The sequence below is a fragment of the Erithacus rubecula genome, assembly GCF_903797595.1.
Source record: "Erithacus rubecula genome assembly, chromosome: 1".
NCBI lineage: Eukaryota > Metazoa > Chordata > Aves > Passeriformes > Muscicapidae > Erithacus > Erithacus rubecula.
In genome coordinates this window covers 27390736-27415845 of record NC_136658.1, presented here as the reverse complement: position 1 = coordinate 27415845, position 25110 = coordinate 27390736, and the positions used below count along the sequence as shown (strand labels likewise).

At 42.2% G+C, this 25110-nt stretch overlaps 1 protein-coding gene and 1 long non-coding RNA gene across 10 annotated transcripts in view; one reads left to right on the top strand and one right to left on the bottom strand.

Moving 5' to 3' along the window:
* Positions 1–16250, top strand: part of TSPAN9 (tetraspanin 9) — a 166781-nt gene extending 150531 nt beyond the window's left edge. For all 9 annotated transcript variants that reach the window (XM_079309057.1, XM_079309054.1, XM_079309052.1 and 6 more), the window contains 6 exons: positions 7793–7984; positions 9655–9729; positions 11235–11336; positions 11920–12051; positions 12160–12243; positions 13222–16250. In XM_079309057.1, the coding sequence (XP_079165183.1) occupies positions 7793–7984; positions 9655–9729; positions 11235–11336; positions 11920–12051; positions 12160–12243; positions 13222–13293 (657 nt within the window). In that variant the 3' untranslated portion in view covers positions 13294–16250. The remainder of the gene's footprint in view (positions 1–7792; positions 7985–9654; positions 9730–11234; positions 11337–11919; positions 12052–12159; positions 12244–13221) is intronic.
* On the bottom strand, positions 3286–24201 carry LOC306803624. The gene is made up of 3 exons (XR_013774650.1): positions 24078–24201; positions 21396–21513; positions 3286–4481 (listed from the first exon to the last, which is right to left on the bottom strand). It is a non-coding gene; the product is annotated as an uncharacterized lncRNA (long non-coding RNA).
* Between the last annotated feature and the right edge of the window lie 909 nt (positions 24202–25110).

The window sequence follows — 25110 nt, the reverse complement described above, 5'->3', positions numbered from 1 at the left end:
ATGTGTGCATAGTGGAGAATGCACCTGGAATATAGCTATTAATTGATATCTGAGAGCTTATCTCCTAACAGAATAATGGAAGAGATAGGAATGGACATGTAGCATCTGCTGTCCCTTACTTGAGCAGAGTCAGCTGGAACAGAGAGTCTACAGAGAGACTGTAGAGTAGAGACTGTACAGAGAGACAGTCAGGTTTGGAATATCTCCACTGAGGAAGCTCCTCAGCCTCTGTGGAAGGCCTTTGCTTTGAGGTTGCATTGCTGGCTTCTGATCAGTTTGTTGTCCACCAGGACTCCAGGCCCTGTGCTGGAGAGCTGCCTGCCAGCCCCTCAGCCCATGGTGTGTCCTGGTGCACAAGGTCATTCCTCCCCAGGTGAGGGACTCTGCACTCCACCTTGTTGAATTACCTTTGATGTCTTCTCTACCTGATTCTTCATCCAGTCCAGGTCTCTGTGAGGGGCAGCTCTGCCAGCTGCTGTGTCAGCTACTCAGATTTGTAGATAAAGTTGCTGAGGGAACACTGTCCCATTGTTCAGGTAGTTAATGAAGAGGTTAAACAGCATTGGCCCAGTAGGCAGGGTCTGTAACCCTTGGGCACATTTCAGCATCTCTATGTCCATCATCCTTTTGCTCCCCTTCCACCTTCTTGAAGTCTTCCCCTACTTCAGACATTTCAGGGCTTGTTCTGCTGTGTGACAAAGTGGGGATAACAAAACAGCCTATTAATGTTGTTTATGTTTACACTTGAATTATTTATTCCATTAGCTCTTACTACAGAATGTTTTGTCCATTTTATAACTTTTTCAGCCAATCACAGAGCAGTGGCACTTGTTAAATGTAAACAAAATGGCAATCCCTGCCATAAAATGTACAGGCATTGGAAACACACAAAAGTGTGCTGATTCCCCAGTATGGCAAGGGAGCTCTCCCCTAGGGCTTCCACAGGAAAGAGATTTCATGTGTTCATTAGAAATGACATGACTTTGTATTTTTCACAAATTAGGAAGAACATGGTAGCTGAGGAAATTATAAAACCATAGAAATGTTGCTTGACAGGAATCTCTACAAGTCCTACCAAGTGGTGCTACTGCTAGTGCTAACTCAGGTCAACCATGACTGCCTGTAGCAAAGCATTGAAAACCACAGTGACTGGAGATTTTGACACCTTCTTGGTAACTTCTTCCAGTGCTGTACTGATTTCTCAGAGAAAGTTTCTCCTAAAGTGCAACCTGGAGTACCTGAGCTGCCCTTCAATTAAATAGAGAGAAATTTAAGCTGTCTTTGACAAACCAAGGAAACCCAGATCTTGTAATTTCCTTTTACAGAACATGTCCTTTATTGAAGACTCCAGAGTGACCAGGGAAGAGCATCCAAGCCAGAACTTAAGGCTGTTGGCTGCATATTCACACATTTAAAAACCACAACTGATTAAAGTGTCAGAATTTAACGCTCCTCAGGATAGCTCTCCCTCTGCTTGCCCCACAGAGCATCACAGTCTCTGATGCCTCATTTGAGTTTGTCAGGACCATCCCAGGAGTACTTTTTGGGGAAATGACTCTAGAAAGATGATAAATGCTTTCTCTGGCTGATGGATTAAGGAAACTCAGTATTTACACAAATTCCAGTTCTGTACCTTCTATTACACACAGGCTGTCAGGACAGCTGTTACAGAACTAGACTCAAAGAAGACATAAAAATTATTCCCTTGTCTTCCATCAGTGCCCAGTTCATAGGAATGTTGTAGAGGAGTTTAAATTTGCCACATTGTTATGGCAGTAGCACTAAGTAGGTTTTATTTGAGTATACTCTCCTACTTCCATACTCCATTCTCATTTTATAGTCTATGCTGAAGAACTTGTCAGGTTTTGGTGTCCTTGCTGCATTTTAGATCATATTTAGAAGATAATCTTGCTTTGCAAGAGACCTCTGAGATTGTCAGCTGTTAAATCCCAGTTTTGATTAATCCTGTGGATTATCTAAGATAGTGAAGGAAAATTTATCTAATCTTACCTGAAAATCTCCCCTAAGCACCAGCCCTTTCCAGAGATGGATTAACCACCTAAATCCAGAGTTGGCAATTGGCATCCAAAAACATAATTTGCAGAAAGCCTATTTCTATTCTGGATTGTGTTTTGAAGTGGTGGAAACTGAGTAGTTACCATCCCTGCCTCCTTCCAGAACCGTTATCTGATCTGTAATGCATTAAGGTGCCATATTAAGAATTAAGAAGAGGGGAAAATACTCAACCCCCTCCTCTCCCGCCACCAAACCACACAAAAACCCCCAAATCCCCAGATCAGAGTGAGAAGACTTTGCTGCTTCATGAGGGCCGTTGTCTTCCTTATCTCACCTGCAGACTGACTGGTCTGAGAATCAGAGAAATGGTGGGAAATTTCTCTGTCTTGAAAAGAAGACCTGAGATAGGTCACCTTTATCTTGTGGAACTTGACTAAACAAAAGGATAATATTACTGGCAGCTTTTCCAAAGTGTTGTGGACCCCAAGAAATGGGAGGGTTTTAAGAGCCACCTGAACACTGAAAAACCCTTCTCTGCTAGACTTTGGCTAGACTTCTGCTTGTCTTTGTGGCTTCTTCATGCTTGTCCGTTTGGTATAGGTCATTCTGTTGACTTTCTATTTCAACAGAAGTCTGTCAAAACCTAATTCAGAGTGTCTCTTTGTCACTGCAGTTGTCCTGAAATCAGTTCCCAGCTCTGACACTTTTTTTTGCAGTCATACTGTCAAGTATTTTCTTGTAGCAAAGCTCCTATGCTTTTTGCCATTTTGTGGGGCCATATTTAAGCTGCACCGTGTATTTTTCATTGTATCTTTTTTGCTTCAGGCAAGATCTCCCGTTTTAACACAGCACAGAGGAAGGTGGGGAGCTTTCTGTTTTCTCTAAGTGGGCCACAGATGGCTCAGGGCATGTTATTCGAGGTGGAGTACAAACTGAGATGCTTCTTTTTGTCCCTCGTGGTTGTCTCTCATTATTTGGTTTGTGAATGTCTCTGTTCTATTCCAAGTGTGTTAAAAGCTCTACCGGTGTTTAAGCAGCACTAGAAAGTCTGATGTCAAGAAGAAACTCTTTCTCTCTCACACACCTCTTTGTGCAGCTTTTCTATCATGCATTCTTTGCATGGGATGGAATAACTGCAAAAATCAACAAGAATATGGCCTTATCCCTTTTCCTCTTGGTACTGCCTTCCTATCAGATTCCCTTTTCGGATGCTGTTCAATGACTTCAAGGGCAAGCCTATCAATATTTTTCAATTAATAAACATTACCAGAATGGAATTTCCTACCCCTTCTTTACCCAGCTCGTTGCCTCTTGGTAGTTTTGCTGAATTCTGCACACATTACCTTATTCTGAGAAGCATGAAATGTCATTATTTGTGTAAATGCCAAGAAACCACAAATGCTATTACTAATATCAAAAATTATCTAGCCCTTACTGGCAATTTTGGGCACAATGCTTGCTTCTTGTAATCACCTGTGGTATATTTCATCCATTTACTTCTCAGTTGTGTGAAGCAAAATGTACTACAAATGCTTGCTAATATTCCCCTTGTTCCTATTATTGGAAAGGAGTGAGACACAGGCTGTTGGGTTTTCTGACTGACCTCTAGAGTTGTGAACATTTCATTCATATCCTGTCTAATAATTCCTCCCAGGCTAGATAAGCCCTGTGCAGAATCTCCTTCTGCACAATATGTCAGTCTTGGCATACCTCTGACCATCTGTGTTGTCTTTTCCTGGGTCTTGTAAACTCTTCCTGTATCTTTTTATGATGAAGGTAGCTAAACCGGGGTATGGAACTCTGTTGTGAAAGTTGGTATTGTTCTATTAGTTCATATAATGCTCAAAAATGCAGAATAAAATAAATTAGCTCCTTTCCTATTCTGGTGATAGCACTTGTCAGGGAAAAGCTTGTTTTGTGGATTCTTTCTCTCTGAGTTTATCTGGAGTTCTAATTTCCCTTGAAGCATTTGAGACTCTTAATATTTCCTAGAATGCTTTATGCTTTCTGGACACAGTGATGAAGACAAATAGATATTGAGGTGGTGAAGAGAATTCAAAGTGTGGGAGAGAACCTGTGAGGAACATTGGTATTCCTTTTGCTTTTAAGCTCAAAATATGTGTACCATAGCTTGGATAAATTGCCCTATAAGTAAAAGTGACTGACTTTATGATAGTGTTCTGCAGTGACATAAACACCAGGGGAAGGAGAGATTTGATGGTTGCCTAGAGGATGATGATTTCTAATCATGAGAGGGGAAATGAGCCAACATTTTTTGAGAAGAAAAATCCAGTGAAATTTATTGCTCTGTTGAACCATTTCTCTGGGGAAGGAATGTCAGTGCCATCACTCTCACACAATTAAATACCAAGCAGCATATATTATTTAATTATATGGTGAAAAAAGAATTAATAAGATGACTTGATATATTCTTGCTGCTTTCACACTCCAGGATTCAGTTGTTCCTAAAAGAAAGAGGTGGATCCTGTGAGAATAAGTAGTTGTCAGAGCATTTTTGTAGTGTTAATGTTGTATAAAAAATGAGACCAGTATAGAATAAAGTGTCAGCGAAAGGTATTTTATTGCTAGAATCCTAGCCAGCTTTGATTGGTATGGTTGTATGCAATTAAGTCCCATGTCAGTGGAATTATTTGGGACTTTTTAAAGAAGCATGAGTGAAAAAAGCATTTGTCATGGGACAATATGTTTAAAGCATAAATTTTAGCATCAGCAGTACTGCTATGCAGTAGAATGGAAGAGAGAAAAACAGAAGAAAGCACAAAAATCGAGGAGCTGTGGAGAGAAGAAATATGAAATTTGTCTTAAACTTTTAGTGCTATTTGGTATGGGATGCCACCTTGTGGAAGTTTTTAGGTTGTCATGTCTTCTATCAAATCTCTGACTTCTTACTCTCTTCAGGCACTAGAGAATCCCAATTGCATGGATCAGCCTTTAACAGCCACTCCATCACCTGATGCTTTATATAATCCGACTTTTCAGTATAATTTAGGGGTGAAGAAATCTTACTTTGGGAGGTAGAAAGTATATGAAAAGAAATTTCCTTAGCTTTGGAGTGAGCTGTTTGGAGAGTGTGACCAGTGCAGATGCTGTGGTATGATTGTGGTACTGCTCTTGCATGTTGTCAGAAAGCTCTGAGGGGAACTGTAATCACACTGTGCACTTTTGGTGTGTTAGTTCAATCACTACAACAGCTGGAAAGAAGTCACTCCATTACTGTCTTCAGCAAGACTTTATACTTGAAGAAATAGCAAACATGGGTATGTCTGTAGCCTCAGTCAGCTGACATTCCACTTCCTTTTGCATTGTAAAGGGCTCTTCTCCTGGTGTGCTCCTATGTCTGGCATTCTTCTCCTTAGTGGTCTGCCTTGGGACAGCACAGGTGTGTTGCAAATCCACCAGACTTTTTTTGCAAACATTTCACATCAAGTGTCAATGCTTATTCCCTGCTCAAGGCATTGTGGAAAGGGGAAGGTGCAGGTGAATGGTCTTCTGCCAAAAAGCAAAGTGTTCTGCTCCTGAGTTTACCAAAATACTAATGTGGATGCCACAAGCAAGTGAAGAAATTACATGTCCTATATGCAAGTGTATGTAGAGGGTCTCTTGAACTGAGACCCTGCCAAAGGGACAGAACTCATCTGTCTTTTTCTGCTTTCCAGCTTTGATTTTCCTTCTGCTCTTGGTCTCTTTTTTTGTTTGTTTGTTTTTTGTTTTTGTTTTTTGTTTTGTTTTGTTTTCATGTCCATCCCATGGAGCACATGGCCATTTCTTGATTTCTGATAACTTGAAGTTGGTTCTACCTTCCCTCATTCAAGCAATTAGGCACTTCTAACTTTTTCTAAGTAAACATAAACATGAACCTACTGGAGTAATTTCCTAGCCACCTTTCTCTTCTAGATAAAATCCCTTTCAAGGATTGTGCTGCAAGATTTTTTTAAATGGTAAAGAGATGCTGGTTAGGGCTTCTTTCTTCTATCTATTTTGCAATGATCTCATAATTGATATCAGATTCTGAGGTGTGATCCTTTATGGGCTGAGCTTTGTATTAATTATATGTACTCCTTTTGTCTTTTACTTGTCCTTTCTCTGTAAGCCTTTTTTCCTGATTGTGCTCTTACCACCATCTTGTTTGTCTGAAATTATCTATTGCTTTTGGCCTAATAATTCCACAATTCATTGCACTCTTTCAAAACACTTGAGCTAGGGCTCTGATTTCTGAACTTGATAGAGTATGAAAGTGCAAGGAACACATTTGTGAATGACCTTTAAAGTGTGAATTCAGGATCTGATGGAAAAGTTACACTGAACAATTTTGGTCTTTGGTAGAAACTTTTGGAAACATTTACAGCCTCATCCATGGAATGTCATGAAGTAGTTGATTTAAGTGCAATCAGTTAATGGCAAAGGCAGCCCTGGCAGCTTAGAAATGCCATTTAATACCTTAAATGAATGTTGTGTGGTGAGAGCTGTTCCTGACCTCCTGAACCATTAAGCTCTCAGCCCCAGCAACTGCCTGCAGTTCTCATCTAACGGTGGAAACAGCTGAACCACAGGGTGGATTCCCGAGTGAGCTTGAGGCACCAAAACTGCAGCAATTCAAGGACAGAGTGGATGAAATCTAAAGCAGGAGCAATAGGGTGGCTGATTCCATGAGCTGCAGACGGTTTAAGCCCGTGGCCACAGTTCCTACAGCAGAATATGTTCAGGAGACTTCTGTTTTGCTTCTCCCCACATCTCTTTACTACTCCAAGTTCATGCTGACCTTGCTGATATACCATGAAAGACAATGAGAAATCAATTCAAGATTATTAAGTGGAGAGGACAAATTTAAGGGCAGAGATGAAAGTCCTCTCCTGCCACATCCGTGTGTGCATGTTTTGTATCAGTCTTTTCAGAGGGATAGCAGGTTTGACTTTGTCCTGCTACACACACTCCTGTTGCAGCTGTATCCAGCTCTGTTATAGGACACAGATGTTGTGACATTTATCCATACCTGGTGATGCAAAGCTCCCCAGCCCACTCTGTGGAGTTACTGTGTGTTGATTTTTGGAAGCAGAGGTGCTTCCCAGTTTCCTTACAAGAATCCTGAATGTTTCCTCTGTGTTACCCAATGCATGTGTTACTCTGCTTCCCTTGTAAATGCCTGTGAGCTCTTGCATAAGGTTTGTCCTTCCTGTAGATAGTGTACCTAGAAATCTCATTTTGGCAACATTTTGTGAACACCGGCTATCAACAGTAACGCTACGAGAACTAAAACCCAGCCTGGCTGCTGTGACTGGGAATTTTATGGCAAATATTTACTGAAATTATGTTTTGATTGTAAATGTCCTCAGGACTTCCTTGTCTCCCCTAGGCTGAGGCAATATAGGTGGAATACTCTGAGACATTGCAGATGACTGCACAAATAAGTGCAATGGAGCGTTCTTTCAAATATTTTTTTTTTTTTTCATAGAGAAAACTTGCATTGGATTGCTGTTGGGAGATCAGTGGGTAGCCCTGGTTTCATGTGCTGTCTCTCAGAAGAGAATTCTGCCATCCAGTGGCTTTTAAATAGAATTATAAGTACAGGTGACATGACCAAGTCTCAGTAAGAACATTTAATTTCACTTTGTTTCGGCATCAAGCCACTGAGAGCATTACTGCAGAACACTTACCTGAGAACTTGCCTGCAAAATTCTTTCTTTCCAGAGTGTCAGAGGAAGGAGATAGTAACATTTATGTTAACAGTGAAACCTTTCTTTTGTTTGTCTCTTTGCAGTTATGTGGCTGTGGTCTGCTGGGCGTGGGCATCTGGCTGTCAGTGTCCCAAGGGAACTTTGCCACATTTTCTCCCAGCTTTCCATCACTTTCAGCTGCCAACCTAGTCATTACCATTGGCACAGTGATCATGGTGACCGGCTTCCTGGGCTGCCTAGGTGCTATCAAGGAAAACAAGTGCCTCCTGTTGAGTGTAAGTCACCAATGCTCCTTTTCACTAAGAACTGTGGCTGTTGCCTTGTTATTATTTTATTTGAATGATCAGTGTAAAATAGTCTTGTGGTTCACTGTGACATTGCTCTTGGCTTTCAGTCTTCTGTAGGCTTGCAGTATGACATCCCACAGCTTTGGTCACAGTGATATCACACTAATAATGGTGTGCTAATACACTAATAATGAATTAGTAATGTAATAATGTGCTAATACACACTAATAATGCTAATGGTGTATTAACAAATGTGTCCTTGTTACTATGTGCCCTAATGTATTAGGTAGCAAAGCAAATTGCTGTCAGTTACCTCTGCATGGTTAAGCATGAGCTGGATAGCCCTTCTGGAAATGTTTATTGGAAGGGTTGGCTGAAAAAAATCTTAGGCACAGAGTTGCTCAAAGCTTTTCATGGCTATTTTCTACATTGCCCTTAGCTAAGGCCTTTGTCAGAGGATGATGGAAACCACCTGAGCCAAAGTTAAGAAGACAAGGTCTCTGCCAGTCCTTATCAATAAAAAATAAATAGTAAATAGTCTGACCCTTGAAATTCTCTGACCAGCACTGAAGCACAGTTTGGGAACCCCTCTCAGAAAACGTGGTGTGGATCTTCTTGCATAGACTCAGGAGGCTGCATCATTAGCTTCCCTGACTAATGGTGGGAGGTTATATGGGGGAATATATAACACCCCCCATATAAATATCCTGCTCCAAAAAAAAAAAAAAAAAAAAGAAAAGCTGGGGAGAGGAGAACCCCCCTACAAGGAGAGAGGTATTTTGGCAGAAGGTGGGAGGAGGGCTTTCAAGAGAGACAGGTTCCAATTCAGTCACAGCTTACAAATCCAGATGCTGTGACATTAAGAAGCATATTCTCCTTGTGCAAAACTCTCTTATATGATGTTGGGGAACAGCTGGGCAGAATTCCTTAAACCACCTCAGAGAATTAAACTGGAGGCAAAATGAACACCTAGTTTTTTGCTATCTAATTACTTGGGTTTTTGTGTGGTACAGCTAGGAAAGCAGAGATTAGTATTGCAGTCCATGTGATTCATCCACACTAACTGCAACGCCAGCTTAATTTTTAAAAAAAGGTTTTATATTCTTATGAGGTTCTGCAAAAGTCATTTTATATATCATGACTGTCATGAGTTTCCAATTGAAGAGCTAGCTGTGCTCCATACTCTTTCCCCAGAGTCTGGGGGTCAAGTGCCATGCATGTCTGGAGTCCACTAGGGCATAAAGGCATGAAAAAAATGCCTACTGGACATGAAAAGAGAAGCTACTAGAACTCACACTTGGGATGCCTCTGCAGAGAGAGAGAGATTTCAGATACAGAGCTGGGAATAGAAGTGCTGAGTAATGTGATGACTATTCCACAGTCACATGTGGTTCAAGCCCATCTGCTAGGGAATCGTTTCTGAGGCATGTCACATTGATCTTTGTGCTGAGGGATTTAGCATCTGTCCTGTAGTCTGTGTGAAGGAAAGAGACTCCCAGAACTGTGTGCTGAGACAGCAGTCAAAAGGAGCATGACAAAAGCATGGCTGAAACCTGCAAACTGGTAGTAAGCCTATTGTCTTCATAGTTGCTAGCAGCTCCAGGTTTATTCTCTAGTTGGCAAGTGTGTATTCACTGTCTCTTTTTTCTTTGTTCTAGTTTTTCATCGTTTTGCTGATAATTCTCCTGGCAGAGCTGATATTAGTCATTTTATTCTTTGTTTATATGGATAAGGTAAGCAAATATGCCATATAGATCAATTATCTCTACTAACATGTAAACCAGATTTTGTTTTTTGTTTGATGAAGGTATGTGGGTTCTCCTGGATCTTCACTTTGGTGAAGGTTTAACCTTGAGGTTTTGGTTTTCTCTTGTAAGTTGCTTCTGAAGTGGGAGGAGGAAGTGATGAGGAGAACAAGCAGGAGACAAATCTCTGAAATGAAACCATGGTCCAGACCCTCCCTTTTTGTCTTCTCCTGAAATCTTAGATAGCCTTCAACATGTTTGATGCAAGAAGATGATCATCTTGTAGTCCTGAGTTGTGGAAAGTCCTGCTTAAAACCTTATAGCTACTTAGAGCCAGCCCTTGGAACAGGACTAGAGGAGAGAAGTATGAGATACTCACAGGTTATTCCAAATGCCACCAGTTGTCTCACTTGACTGGGCAGTCCCAGAGAGTTTGGCGTGAGTGCAGAATGGATCAGAGGCAGTTTCTCATAAAGCCCATCTGTAGGAATTTGCTATCTCACAGCAACTAAGTGAAGCAGGCACAACTGCTGGCCCATCAGATATATAACACTGGAAAAGTGATTGTGGAACTGGAGACCTCTGCTAAACACAGGGCAGAACCTTACAGTATGAGTATGTCCAGACTTATTTTAAAACAGCTCCTCCCAGACCTTTATCTCTTCTCAGGTTGTCATTATGATGCCTGCTACTTTCAGGGAGCTGAGGTGAACTGCTGATTTTGACTGGGTTGTAGAAGAGGGATGAAATAGATCTTATATCACTGACCTTTATGCCAGGACCATAATCCTTTCTGTTCTACCAGCTCACTACTGTCAGAGGCAAGGTACATTCCTACCTGCATCCAGGACTCTGGGGTCAGGCTGAAATGAATACAAGAAATGGGACATCTCAGATCCCCTGTTAAGCATTCCAACTTTGTCTTCAAAACAGAGAAGAGCACATTTGAAAGTCATAAGTCCTAAAAGCTTGCTCCCACAAAGAGAAAAACAATAATGTCTTTTTTCAACTGATTTTGTACTGGCTATTCACTATACCCTGCCCGAACCCATGCAAGGATAACCCTGCTAAGGCTGGGAAGCAGGACTCAGTTTTTGGGATATCAGCAAATAAAAACAGGCCACAGGTTACAGGCAGGAGAGGCTGCTGAGGGGTATTGCCAACAGCTGTCTCTGGCAAGGTTACAGCAAGCTCAGCAGATTTATGCTGGTCATGTTTTGTTTTAATGAGATGATGACTGTATGATGGACTTTTAGCAGAGGTCTCCTATCTCAAGATAATTACTTTACTATTTTGCAATCTGAGGGAGAGACTAGGCCTTGGCAGCTGCTTAAATGTCCCAATGATTTGTGGGAGTCCTGAAGCTTTTTACCCATGTTAAGTTTGAGGTGAGAGAAGGTAAAAGATGGACATTCTGTATGTATATCTGTACCATTTGGTCCTTTCCTATAAACAGCAGTGCATTGACTTCCTCTATCTTCTACATGGTGCAGGTCAGTGAGAGTGCAAAGAAGGATTTGAAGGAAGGTATGAAGCTATACAATTCAGAAAATAATATTGGACTGAAAAATGCATGGAATATCATTCAAGCAGAGGTAACATCTTTTTATCAGTAGTAAAAAAGTAACAATTTGGTCATCAAGGCTGTTGCAGTCTGTGACATCTGTGCCTAGTCTAAAAGTTGGCTAATGCAGGTTCTGATTTCTGATTTTGCACTCTTGAACATCCAGGGGGTACTGTGAAACTCAGGACCAAAGTGTACTTTGTAAGGTGAAAGATGCTCACCTGTCTGGGATTCTCTGTGACCATCACAGGCATAGAGATGATCTGTAAAAGCAGAGAGGCAGCAAAACCTGCATTAGGTGGCACTGCAGCTTTGACAGGATTTTGCTTTCAGTAGCTGTGAGCTTATTGCCTTATGTTTTGGTGTTTGGGCTCACGTCTCTGTGTCAAGAAGATTTGGGTGTGGAGCCATTTATTTTCATTGGTTTTGGTTTTTTCTTTATGTTTATAAGTATTTGCTTTAAGTGATCAGCAACCACAGAACACCTTAAAACTACAAAAGTGTTGTGGTGGCCTTTTTGAAAATACAGAGTGGTTTACTGGAAATAAAATTTGTGGTTATGCATGATTCACAAATTACGCTAGTTAATTTATTAATCCTTTACTTCTGCACAGATGAAATGCTGTGGTGTGAATGACTATACAGATTGGTACCCAGTGCTGGGAGAAAACATTGTTCCAGACCGATGTTGTAAGGAAAACTCCCAAGACTGTGGACGGAACTCTACTGAATCACTGTGGAAAAGGGTAAGGCTCACTTTGCCCAGGTCAGGTCTTAGGTAGGGGTGGGAAGGAACAAAACAGCAGGAATGCACCTAGAAAGAAAATGTAATTTTTCATCTTTCACCATTTCAGGGATGTTATGAGGAAGTTATGAGGTGGTTTGATGACAATAAGCATGTCCTTGGTTCGATTGGGATGTGCATCCTCATAATGCAGGTAATACTGGTCTGATGTTTTTTAACATGGCTTTGATTTGCTGTCAGCATTCTTGACTCTGCTGTGTGAAAAGTGATGCTCAACTGCTTTGAGTTGGATTATTATTTCCAAAATGACAGATTTGTTTCATTTAAGTTCATTTAAGGCTGTGTGCTCAGAAAGGAAGCAGGTCAGCAGTCAGTCCTGCAGAGAAGACATGCTACGCTGGGACTTTGCTTGCCTGTGTTTTGACTTCAGGGTGCCTCTTTGGAGTGCCCATATTAAGCCATCTGTTTTGCTGGAACTGGTTGGTTTTTAATTTTGGAAGCAATTTCTAGCAATTACCAAAATTAGTCAAATCATGGCCACTGAACTGAGGAGGTCTATGTTTTTTATAAAACAAGTGCAGAAGTATCATAATAATCTGTTAAGGTTTTGAGGTTCCAGGGAAGTGATGACAACACCAAGCTTGCCAGAGTTCAAGCATTTGGACAGTGCTCTCAGGCACATGATGTGATTTTTGTTATTCTGTTCAAGGCCAGGAGTTGGAATCAATGATCCTTGTGGGTCCTCCCTTCCAACTCAGGTTATTCTATGATTCTATCACTCCCATAGTTTTGGCGGAGAATATCTGCATCTGATCTTTTCAGTCACAGTTACCTCTTGTTTAGTTACCTGACTAAACAAGTTACCTCACTAAATAAGCACAAGTTGTTGGGTCAAAGGGAAGAGTGACTCATATGTATTGAAAAATTGTTGCATGTATGACAAAGAACCCTGAGAGCTTTTTGGCCTCCATCTGTGCTCTGACAGATACGACCCTGGACATCACTATGTGCCTGAAAAATTACATTCAGGTTTACTGCTCAGTGTAGAAGCTTGAGAAATATGGATATTGTAGAATGACTGTTCAAACTACAGCTGGCCATGAACACAGGTCAGCACTGCAGTTTTGGTAACCTTCATGTACTAAACCCCTTGTTGTTTGTTTTCCTTCAGATTCTTGGCATGGCCTTCTCCATGACACTATTCCAGCAGATTCACAGGACTGGCAAAAAATATGATGCCTAAAGCCTCTGAAACATTATCACATCAACCTTTCTGTCTCATCATAAAGCAAACACGAAGAATGACTGCAAGGAGCATCACGCCTAGCCCTGCTGAGGAAATCCGTCCCATTGACAGATCCACTTCGTTGTTAGTTGTCCAGTTATTATCACAACTTATTTGACTCTTTTTTCTGTTTCACATTTGCCATTTATTTGCCAAAGAGGGGGGGAACCCCCCAAACAAATGGATTTTCTACATGAAATCATAGATCTGCTCTAAGAATGTTTCTTAACTTAAGAAAATGTTTTGCTCTACTAATCCATGCTATATGTGCAAAAATTATGTGTGTTTGACTTCAAGGGAGAATTCTTCAAAGTCTTCCATTAGGTTTTCAACCCTTATGTCCAATTTACTGGAAGACTCAGAAAAGCCACTCTAACTGAGAGTCCTAGAAATTGGAGCTGCTTTGCTTTGCAGCTTCTTGTACCTTACGGTGTATACTTTTTTATTATGATAATGATGATTATTATTATGATGAATATAGCTTAGAATTTAGTTGCCTGACTTATAACTTCTTACTGTTTTTGGTTTTACACATTTATTGTACATTAATTTGGGAACTGCTGTGCGATCTCCAGAGGACATGTTCTGCAACGTTGGCAGTAGGTGCAGGCAAAGACATAACTTTTCTCAAGTCCGTGGGGAGGCAACACCTACCTTTATCAGGGCCTTGATGCCCTTACTGTAACAAAGGTATTTCCTTTAAAATCAGAGACTCTTTCCTTAGATGGAATGCAAAGCCTTCCCATCGGACCAGATGATGAGCTTCCTACTTCTGCGAGGCAAAGTTCCAATGCCTTTACTCACCCAAAGCAGTGCCTGGCTGCTTTATGTAATGCTACTTTGAAAGCTAAAAGTACTGACTAAGCAAGTTACTGCTGGCACAAAGGAGAGAGATTGCAGTCTGACCTACTGGCAGCAGACTTCACTGACTGTGTTGTCTGCTTCAAAAAGTTTGCCCAAGGCACGGCTGGATGTGAAGGAAGGGAATGGCAATTTGATGGCACCATTATCATGCCATGGCCTTTGTTGTAGGGATTTCCTCAGGCCAAGACAGCTGTCTCCCTGAGCTAGAAAAGACAGTTTGATTAAGAGTGACCAGATGATGCAGAAAAGGAGCAATTTCCAGAATAGCACAGAGATGGTCTGTATTGGCACACCTTCAGTACGGAATTGTTTTTTGTTGACAGATCACCAAGTTCATCCACTGGGGTAGTTTACTCAATGCATATTTTTACCAACATTCCTATTAGAAAACTTGAATGTGTATTCTCCCCTTTGAATGCTTCTTCATTGCATGGGGCCCCCACTTACCCATTGTTACAAGTTTTTGCTGTTTTGGAAGGAAGAAGGAAAGACTCAGACAATGGAGGATGCTCTGATTGTTACTATTACATTATTGGGCTGAGTTTCAAAAACTGTTGAGGATGGAGATTTTGTGCCTTTCAGAGCCATGCCATCTCAAACTACTCCTGTGGTAAACAAGATTCTATTATGTCCAGTCTGAACATGCATACCTCAAGCTCTAAAGATATGTCATTTTCATTGTATCATTCAGCCTGTCTTTTCCTTGTGGGCTGAAATAGCTGTTGAGCCACTTTATATCTGGGAGGTTTTAGTCCCCTATTTATCTTCCTAATAAGCCCTGCATGCATCTGTACATCTGGCAGCAATAGTGTTTTGTGTGACCTATGTGTCACTTTTTTGAGTTCCTATGAAATCAGTGTGACAGGAAGGAGTGTGAATGTGTGGGAGATAGAGATGAATTTGGGTGTTGCAGTGTAGAAGAAGGTTGCTATTCTTAGAGCACAGCCCTTGCCCATATGAGCACAATGCCCAAGTTTCACAGGGCTCTGGTTTCCCACTAAAGTAGACAAAGCCATATGGGTTCAGCTATTTCACTTGGATAACCTTTGAAGGAGTCAGGGAAGAAGCAGAGGGAAAGCACAGAAACTGAATCCAGTTTTACTTCAATTTCTAACAAAAATTGGGACCAGGAGCATCTGAGCCTCACTGGAGATGGCTGTTCCCTGTTGAAGAAGGGGCTCTGATGCCCAGTGTATCTGCTGCTACATGTAAGACTGTATCCAAAGTTGCTAAGATGTGTTCCCATTTTTGCAAGAAAAGACAGGATGGTTTTCGTCTGATGGCTTCACTGCATTCTCCCTTTGGGCAGAGGTGCTTAGCTTTCTCTAGATTTTCTGGTGCTCAAAAAGAGCCAGGTGCAGGGTTGAGTAGGAGAATCATCTCTGTCCTTTTGGGTCGCACAGTGGTACCTGCCGCATCTTAAATTTTAATCTGCAGTCAGTTTTTGTACAAAAATGGTAAAATATATTAGTGAAAGTAATAAGGAAATAAAAGATGTTTATGAGTAACTCAGAGATGAAATGTGTAGTTGCAAACTCAGCTACTTTGCCTTCCATCCAAACTTATTTTTCTAGAATGCTTCATTCCATTTCATGATCTAGAAGCATAGATCCTGAAATCTTTTTTTAATGACTACTTTAGGCATTTTAAGCACAGTATTAAGTGAGATAGTTACATGAGCTTCATGTATTCATCTCTATGAAGCCACCTACAGGAGAGAAGTCAAAAGCAGGACTGATTTGTGTCTCTAGCTGACTCTCTGATGTGGGAGGTGATGACAGACATCCTCAAAGAAGGAGAAAGGTAATACCACTTCCCAGGCAGCAAAAAACAGCTCTGGAAAGTGTGAGGTTGCAGCAGTCAGTTTGTCAGAGAAGGCACTAATTGTCCTGTAATCTGGTCAAAGGGAGCTTTGGCTCATGTATGTATGCACTTTTTTCGCTTATGCTGGTGGGTGGCTGCCTGTGTGTTTTCCCCAAATGTCACTCTGATTATTTAACTATAAGTTTTTAGCATGTTTTTAAATAAAAACTGATACTGAGTGAAAGTATCTTTAATATACACAAATACTGATTTGTATAAATGCATACCTCCCTGTATCTCTAATTCATGAAAGCACAGTTCAGGTCTGTGAAAGTGCTGTTTCTCTGAGTGTTCTGCAGACTGTAGCAAACCCGCTGTCTTACTTCCTTCATGCTCGGGAGCTGCCATAGAATTTATGCAGAGACAAAACAGGAGAACTGCCTGAAGAAGTTCTGTTTGAAAGCTGATGAAGTGTGAATTAGCAGTGAATTCTGCTCACTCCTGCTCATACCAAGGCTGTGTGTTACAGGAAGCCCAGGTGGAAGGTGCTCAGAAATAGTGCCCACAGCTAAGTAGCAGCATGTGAAATGCTAAAAGACAATGACATAAATGTCTCCAAGATGACAGAAGATGCCTTGGATATGTCATGCTTTGAGTTCCTGGACTATGGCTATGTTAGGCCAACTCCCCTATCCTGTGTCCACCTGCTCCATTTCTATGCATGAAATATAAATTCACACACAGGGAGGGTGCAAGCACAGAAGGCAGCCAGATTTATCCTCGTGGTCTTTCCTGGGTGGCATATTGGTCAGGCATAGAAAAGGCAAGGAGGAAAATTATGTTTTCCCAGCAGATGGGGTTTGAGAGCAGCATGGAATAGGCCACACGTAATTCTGATGTAACTTCTTTCCATAGGATGAGCAGATTCATCCTCTAGCTGGCATGGGAATACCTGGAGATGTTTGCCTCTGGGCTAGCCATCTGTTGTGCAGTAGAGAGTAGACACTAAGAAACAACATGCCATTCCCACCAGGTGATGTTTGCACCAGTGTTTCTTCTATGCAATACCTACTTTCGCCTTTATATAAAAGATTTTTACTAGGATGATATAAAAATAAAGGATTTTTTAAAAGGTGCCTCTTTCAGCTCATTTATCTCCTAACTCCACCACCAAAACTAGAACGGGCCAAAAAATACTTCCAAAAGGTAAGACATCTATTCCAGCTCCACTGCAGTTGAAATCCAAGGCTCTTGAAGTTGTTTCATTTGTGAAAAGATTCCTCACCTTCCCCAGTCCCCTGTCATCCTTCAAAACAATATTAAACCAGAAAAAGTTGTAAAAAATCCCCAAATAATGGAAAAATGGTTTTGAGAGTGATACAGGAAAGAGATTGCAAGGGTCCCAGAGAACACAGAATAGCTGAAGTGAGGACAAAATAGTAGAGAGCTTGAAAGACATCCAGAGGACACTGAGAAGTCTCAGACAAAATGCGAACATTGATTGACACTCAGCTACAGAATGATTACAGAATAGCCCTCCAAATGCCAGGGAAGTAGAAGAAAGGCTGAAAGATTCCCAGATGAAACAGGAGCCAAGCAGAAGTGAACAAAGCAACAAGAGTATGAAAGAGATTCTGAGTGCATAAACTAGCCTCAGGGAAGGGAAGAAAGTCTGTAAGTGCTCAAGAAAACAAAATGCAGCAGTGTCAGAGGCCAAGAAAGAAAGAGGTAATGCAAAGGACCCCACAGAGAATACAGAAGAGGCTCAGTGATACCAAGAAAGTGTCAGAGCTATTAAAGGAGCTCCAGACTACTCAGTAGTACCAAAGGTGGCCTCAAACGAAGATTAAAAAAAAATAGGGAGGGGGATAAAAAGATTGATAGTGCCCCAAAGAGTAGCATCAAAGAAGGGAAAATGAGCCAAAAATCTGTAAAAGACTCAGAGAACAAAAAGTAGCCTCAAAGAGGTAAAGGAACTAGTAGAAAGCCTGAAAGAACCATGATGAACACACAACAGACTTTGACAATAACAAGAAAGTGTCAGATTCTGAAAGTGCTCTAGGAGTGTATGCCTGCAGCTGCTAAGAGGAAAGAGGCTAAAAGAGCAACACAAAATAGCCTTGGACAAGGGAAGAAACAATCATGAAGGCTGAAAAAGTCCCAGGAGAAAGAAGAGAAGCCACTGAGATGCCATGAATTTTGAAGGAAGAACGAAAACAGCCCCAGAAAATCCAGTCAAACTTCAGGAAAAGGGGCTCAAGGGTGAGTGGGATATGAAACAAGCAGCAAGACTGAAAGTGCTCCTAAGTCTCCTCTGTGAGAGGAAGGAAGAAACTGAAAGACAGCCAAAGCAGCTTTGGAGAGGCTAGGGAAGAAGTGGAGAGGTTGGGAGGGTCCCAGAGAACAGAGTAGCCTTGCAGATGCTGAGAGATTAGAAGAAAGACTGAAAGAACCTCAGAGAAGAAAGTAGCATAAAGTCGGCAAATGCAAAGGATAACAAAGATTAGACTCAGAAAGATGAGAAAAGGTAGGCAAGAAAGAGACCCAGAGATCAAACAGTAGCCTTGGAGAGGTGAGAAAATATAGCAGAAAGACTGAAAGAACCTTGAGAGAGCAGAAAGTAGCTTCACAGAGACCAAGAAAGGAACAGATGTTAAGAGTCCAAGGAGGGCCCACAGTACCCCTGGAGGCCCACAAAAAGAGGAGAGACACCAGAAGAACCCCACAGCATGCAGAGTATCCTTAGGGCAAGCTAACCCAGTTAGGCTGGAAAGCCCATTGGAAAACATGCCCTTGTCCTTGCTCCTCAAAGCAGGGGTCCATTGCCATGAAAGCCAAAGCTCTGTCTGCAACACTGGCTGTGCAGTTCAGCCTTAACCCACAGGCTGGGGGCTCTCCTGACCGAGCCTTGCCTTCCCACTGGCAAGACCAAGGAGAACAGCACCTGGGCTCCAGTGCCCTGTAGCCACTCTTGGTTTGCCTAAGGTCTCCCTTGACTCTGGCACCCACACAGAGGAGCAGGCCAGAGCCCAGATGTGCCTTGGTGCTCTCTGTAAATGCCCTGAGTCCTCCCTCCCTGCAATGAGGCCAGGAAAGGTGTAAACAAGTAGGTGGGTGCCTCCTTACCCTGCAGAAGGAATCTCCAATCAGTGTCCCAGCATGGCTCAGGAGTGCAGATGCAGGTAGTTGTGGTGCATCCCTTGGGAATTCACAACATCCCAAGGTAAACAATGGGGCAGTGAGTCCATGGATTACAGCTCGGGTGCATGTGTGTGTGCACATTTCAATATGGGAATGTGCTGTAGCTGTGTGGAAGCCCAACTGTGTGTACACCAGAGAGACTCTGGAGATTTTCTTTTCTCACTTCACGGCAGGTTGACCCTCACCCACAGCTAAGCACCACACAATATCTCACTCACTCTCCCCTGAAAACCACAGCAGGATGAGGAGAGCAAAAGTGAGAAAACTCATAGGGTGAGATAAATATAGTTTATTAACTGAAGGAAAGAGGAAGGGGGGAAAAAAATAATGCAAAAGCAGACTGATGCCCAGTCAATCTCTGAGCAATAGCTGCCTTCCCAAAATCTCTCTTCAATTTCTGTTACTGTGTAGGATATTGTAGAGCATACAATATCATATGGGTCACTTAAGGTCAGCTGCCCTCTTTGTGCACCCTACAAATTCTCAAATACCCCTGAGAGGGGCTGAGTGGGAGTAAGAGAAAGCCTTGATGCTGCAAGCAGTGCTCAGCAATAGCCAGAACACAGGTGTGTTACCAGGGCTTGCCTTAGTCACAAATCCTAAATGCAGCACCATGCAGTCTGCTTACAAAGAAAATTAACTCTATGCAGCCAGACCCCAGTATCCTCTTAAACATCACTTGAGTGCTGGTGAATGGAGACATCATGAGGATCCAGAGACATGTGGAATGCAATTTTGCCTCTTCTTGTGAATGCCTGTCCTCTCCAGACTTCCAAAAAACATTTTGCAGTATGGCATTGTCTCTGATCATCCCAATCTTGCTCACCACATTCCCCACACACAGAAGAAACCATGGATACTTGCTTGTGCTGCCTAATGTAACTGGGCTCAAAAGTATTCTGCAAATGCTCCTCTCTCCTCAGAGACAGTCCAGCCAGAACAGGCAGCAAAGATGGAGAAACCATTCCCTACGTAAGTGTTATTCACTAGGATGAGATGTGGACAGGGATGCCATATCCAGCCATTGAACAAAGTTTCAAATAACCCCTGCATCCTTTTCTAGCTTGCAATGAGTGGCAGGAGAGGAATGCATCAGGCTATAGATAAATCTTTTTTCTCTGTACACAGAACTAATCTGTATATTCAAATCTCAGGCTGATGGAGTCTATTGCAGTCATGTACATAGAAACAAACACTATGCATACCCCACACAGGAAGGCGTTAGGGGTTAGGCTTTTTCTTTTTTTTTCTTTCTTTCTCTCAGGTAATTTTCTCCCCATTTGTTGCTTGAAAGAGGATGAATGGATGATACTTATGAGACAGGTCTAGCTGGACGTCCTGGAATTCCATTGAAATGTCCTGGGGAGGGAGGGAGAAGGGGTGAGCTGCAGAAGAAGGGTTGCTAGTAGCTGGGTAGTAAGCTCTCTGGCTGGGGGGGGTTTTCTTGGAAAATGCAGAGATACCATGAGAGGCCAGGGGGCTGATTGAGACTTGGTTGGGGGTCAGGGGCTGGACTCAGCCCCTTCAGCTCTCAGCGACTGGACTGCAGAGAGGTCACACGTGGTGTGGGGAGTGGGCACCTGTGTTTCCCCAGATGGGGTTGCACTGTGGTTTGCTACAGACCAGCTCACCACCTGGAGTGGCAGTGAGAGCAGCTGCTCCCTGTAAGTTTTGCAAGGGGAGCCGCGTCCCCTCTGGCCCTGGCTTGAGCCGCCATTGCCGCGAGGAGGCGGCTGAGCCGGCGCACAGCGCCCCCTGCAGGCGCGGGGGAATCACGGCACCGCCCAGCCCGGAGCCAGCAGCGCCCCTGCCGGCCGCGACCGGGACTGCGCCAGGGAGAGTCCTGATCCCGAGAGAGGGCTGCGACTGCACTCCTGCTTCTGCTTGATGCTGCTGTCACTGTGGTTGTTTGTTTGCCTTTTTATAGATATTCTATTAAAGAACTATTACTCTTTTCCCCTTATTTCTGCCTGAAAGCCCTGTTATTTCAAAGTTGTCATAATTTGGAGGAAAGGTGGTCATATTTTCCATTCCAGGAAGCTTGCTGCCTTCCTGGGCAGACACCTGTCTCTTAAACCAGGACATAAGGGAAGAAGGATGATGAGTGAAGTTCAGTCATTAGAGCAATACAGAGGGAGCAGCACTTCAGCGTCAATGAGAATCAGCCCCATGCAGCTGTTCGTGTGTCATACCTGAGAAATTGTGCTGGTGCTGGCAGACTCACTGGTTTTGAGGTTATCTCATTCTGTGACTGTTTGACTCAGGTAAACAGTCATTATGCAATGCTGCAGTTAGCAATGTTGTGCCAGCCTAGAAAAGGTAGGAGGTAAAAATTAGTCAGGTATTAAAGTGTTCTTCCTCGTGGGTCTTCTATGTTCATCTTTAGAGAGAAACAAACAAACTGAAAGCTCTCTGCTTTCTGCAGCTGCTACAAGTGCATCTCTTAGTATTTAAATTCTCTTAATGTCAGCTGAAGATCTGGAAACTTCCTGGACTCCTCTTCCCTGCAGAAAAAAAAAACTCCAAAAAACCACCAACAACAGCAACAACAAAACCCCAAACCCCAGACAAATAATCCAGGGATGGTGGAGCTCAGTCTACCCATTCAAGGAGACTGAAAGGCAACTGGAAATTTTGAGCAACCAAGTAATGATGAAGCATTGGATATGAGAGTGAGACAACCAGGGGGAAAAAGAATGTCTAGGAAAGTGAAAGTAAAATGAAAGGAGACAAGTCTCCTGGAAGTGGGTTTTATTCTCCATTGATAAGGGGTAGACCATGTACTGCTTGGGACAATGGCTTTCAGTCAGTCTCAACAATAAAAACAACAACAACAAAAGGCATCAAAGAACTGAGATGTTCCCAGATCTTTTCCATCTCCCACAGAGTACAGGCATAGCACAGAGAATAGGCATAGCTGGGGAAAGCATAGCAGGAACAGGGCTAGAAAAGGATCTTCTAGGAAACAGAAGGATACAGGAGATTCAGGTTAAGAAAAATCACCTGACACATCTTAACAGCTCCTTGAACAACAAATCAAGAGGATCTAGACTTTCAAGGAAAGAGTGTAAAATAATATTCTTCTACAGTTTCCTCCACATCTCAAGTCAGTGCCATATTTGAGGTGGACAGCCATGGCCTCCAGATGTGATGCTCTGTAATAAGCAGAGTATTTCCTCAATCTCTTCTCTTGCCTCTGGCAACTGCATTTGTGAGTGTACAAGTTTATGGATACCACAGGCGTCACATTCATCCTACAATTTCCTTTACACTGCAATACAAATGCCCGTCATAAAATCTTTAAGTTTTCTGAAAAGTTGCAAAGCACTGTCAATATTTTCTTTACATGGCACAGTCATTGTACTGTTATGGGGGTCTTGGGAGGCATGGAGTGTTTGTATTTTATTCCTTCTTTGGTTGTTTTGTTTGGTTTTTGCTTACTTTCAGTTATAATGGCAGAATTACATGTCATTGTTATTTACATTATCATTCAATTGCATATATGTAACATTACACTGATTATTAAAAATTAATCTACTATGAAATGTCAAATACTGAAGAATCACCCACTTTCCCTTCTTGGAGAATGCATAATGGCAGTTTATGTTCCTTGGCTTTTCTCAGTTGATACACTCAAGGTCAGAAAACAGCTCATCAGAGGGACACAGACAAGCGGAGGAGTGGGCTCAGAGGCACCATTTGAAACTGAAAATGGACAAAGGCAAAATTCTGCACCTGGGAAGAGAGAACCCCTGGCAACAAAATGGTTTAGGAAATGGTGAGCAGCTATTTTGAAAAGACAATGTGGTCCTGGTAGATAGAAAGCTGGATGTGATCCCACAGTGTGCCCTGGAGGCATTGGGGGATTACTGCATCCTTGGCTATAAAATAGCAGGACCATATTCAGGATCTCAAAAGAAAGGAATACTAGGATTTTTAAACTCCATCTAAAATACTGCATCCAGCTTAATGCTCATCAGTATAGGAAAGGCTGATAAAATTGATCAACTGAAACAATTTCAGCAGTGGAGCATGAAGAAAGTCAGAAGGCCAGAGCACTTGTCCTGTGAGGAGAAACTGATGAACCTGGACTTGGCTAGCCTGGAGAAGGATTGGGTGGGAACAACTAACTGCAATCTTCCAACAGAAGATTCCTTCTGCAGAGGTTAAGACGACCAGGCCAGGCTCCTCACAGTAGTGCATGGTGGTAGGAGAAGAGGCGGAAAGGTTAATCTGTAATGAGAGGATATAGGGAAATTTTTTTTCATTCTGATGACAGTCAAGTATTAAGCACTGGAAGAGGTTGGTTAGAGAGATTGTGTTGTCTGTATCCTTGTAGGTTTCAAGACCTGACTGGATACAGTCCTGAACAAAATGACCTGATCCCATAGTCGACCCAGATTCAAGCAGGACGTTGTGTTAGATCATATGATTGTAAAATGATTTTGGAAGAGATCCTAAAGATCATTTAGTTCCAAACCCCTGCCATAGGCAGGGACACACTCTACTGGACCAGATTGCCCAAAGCCCCACCCAACCTGTCCTTGAACACTTCCAAGGACAGAAGGTCACAATGAAGTCTCCCTGGAACCACCTCTTCTCCAGGCTAACAGCCCCAACTCACAGCTTGTCCATGGAAAAGGAGTGCTCCAGCCCTTTGAACACCTTTGTGGACCTCCTCAAAGACAACCAAGGTGCATTCCAACTTGAATCCTCTTTTAATCCCCTGTCTGATACAATTAAAGAAGCACTAACCTAGGGTAATAGACTGTAATTTCCCTCTGCTTCAGGTATCTTTTACCATCTTGGAGACACTGTGCCTGTTATTTTACTACCTAGGGAAAGGCACTACCTGGAAGACTGAGGGAACTCACCTCACAGGTGAAAAGAGAAAGGAGAGAGTCAACGTGCACAAGTTGCAACACAAGAAATTCTGGAATGGACAGAAGGACAAAAGCTTCTTGCCCTTGAAAACAGTTCAGCAGACATGCCTGGAGAGGATAAAAAAAAAGTTTGAATGAGGAATTGAGCAACCTGATGTACATTTTAAGTTAGGCCTGCTCTGGTAAGGAGACTGGATTAAAGAACTTCATCAGTTCTTTCAAACCTAAATTCCTCCATAATCCTACAATTTATGTATCAGGCAGCACCAGAGTTCCCTCTTTCACTTCCATTTGACAATTCCCTGTGAGAATGAGTTTGTAATTCAAGTGGTCAAGTCTCTCCACTTTCTGCCTTTTTGCTGCTTGAAGTACAGGTTAATGAGAATCAATTAAAGCAATTATGTCTTCTTGAGACAGACTGTTAGTCTGCACACAGTGCATCACACATCCACAGAAAAAAATCTTTGGATTTGAAAGGTCTTATGCTGTTGTTGCCATAAAGAGTCTTGGTATGTAGCTTCCAAAGAATACAGTCTCATAACAGGCTATGTTTTCCCTGCAATGAAGATATTGTTATCTCAAGAGAGGTTTATGCTCCATTATTAATTATCAGTCTAAACATACAAAGAAAGGAAAGAAACACATAACAAAAATCTCAACTCTATCCCATGCTTCAAGGCATAGCAGCAGAAACCTCTTTAAAGCTTTTGGCTGCTAGAAAGCTGTGCATTGTGCTACTGTAACTACAAATACAAATTCTGTGAAAAACCTGACCTTTATTTTAAAAATACACAACAGACAGCAATAGCAATAGAAATAAATGGTTCAAACAGGACCACATTAGACTTAAAGCATTACCAGCATCTTTTCAATTAAAAAAAAAGAGATGTTCAACAGACATTCAGCAGCTAAGGCAGAAGTAAGGAATCCTTCCTTACTTCTAGCCACCGTATAGATCCACAAAGCAGGGCAGATTATGTCCCAACAAACTTCATGTGCTTTCTAACAATGTCAGTACAAATAA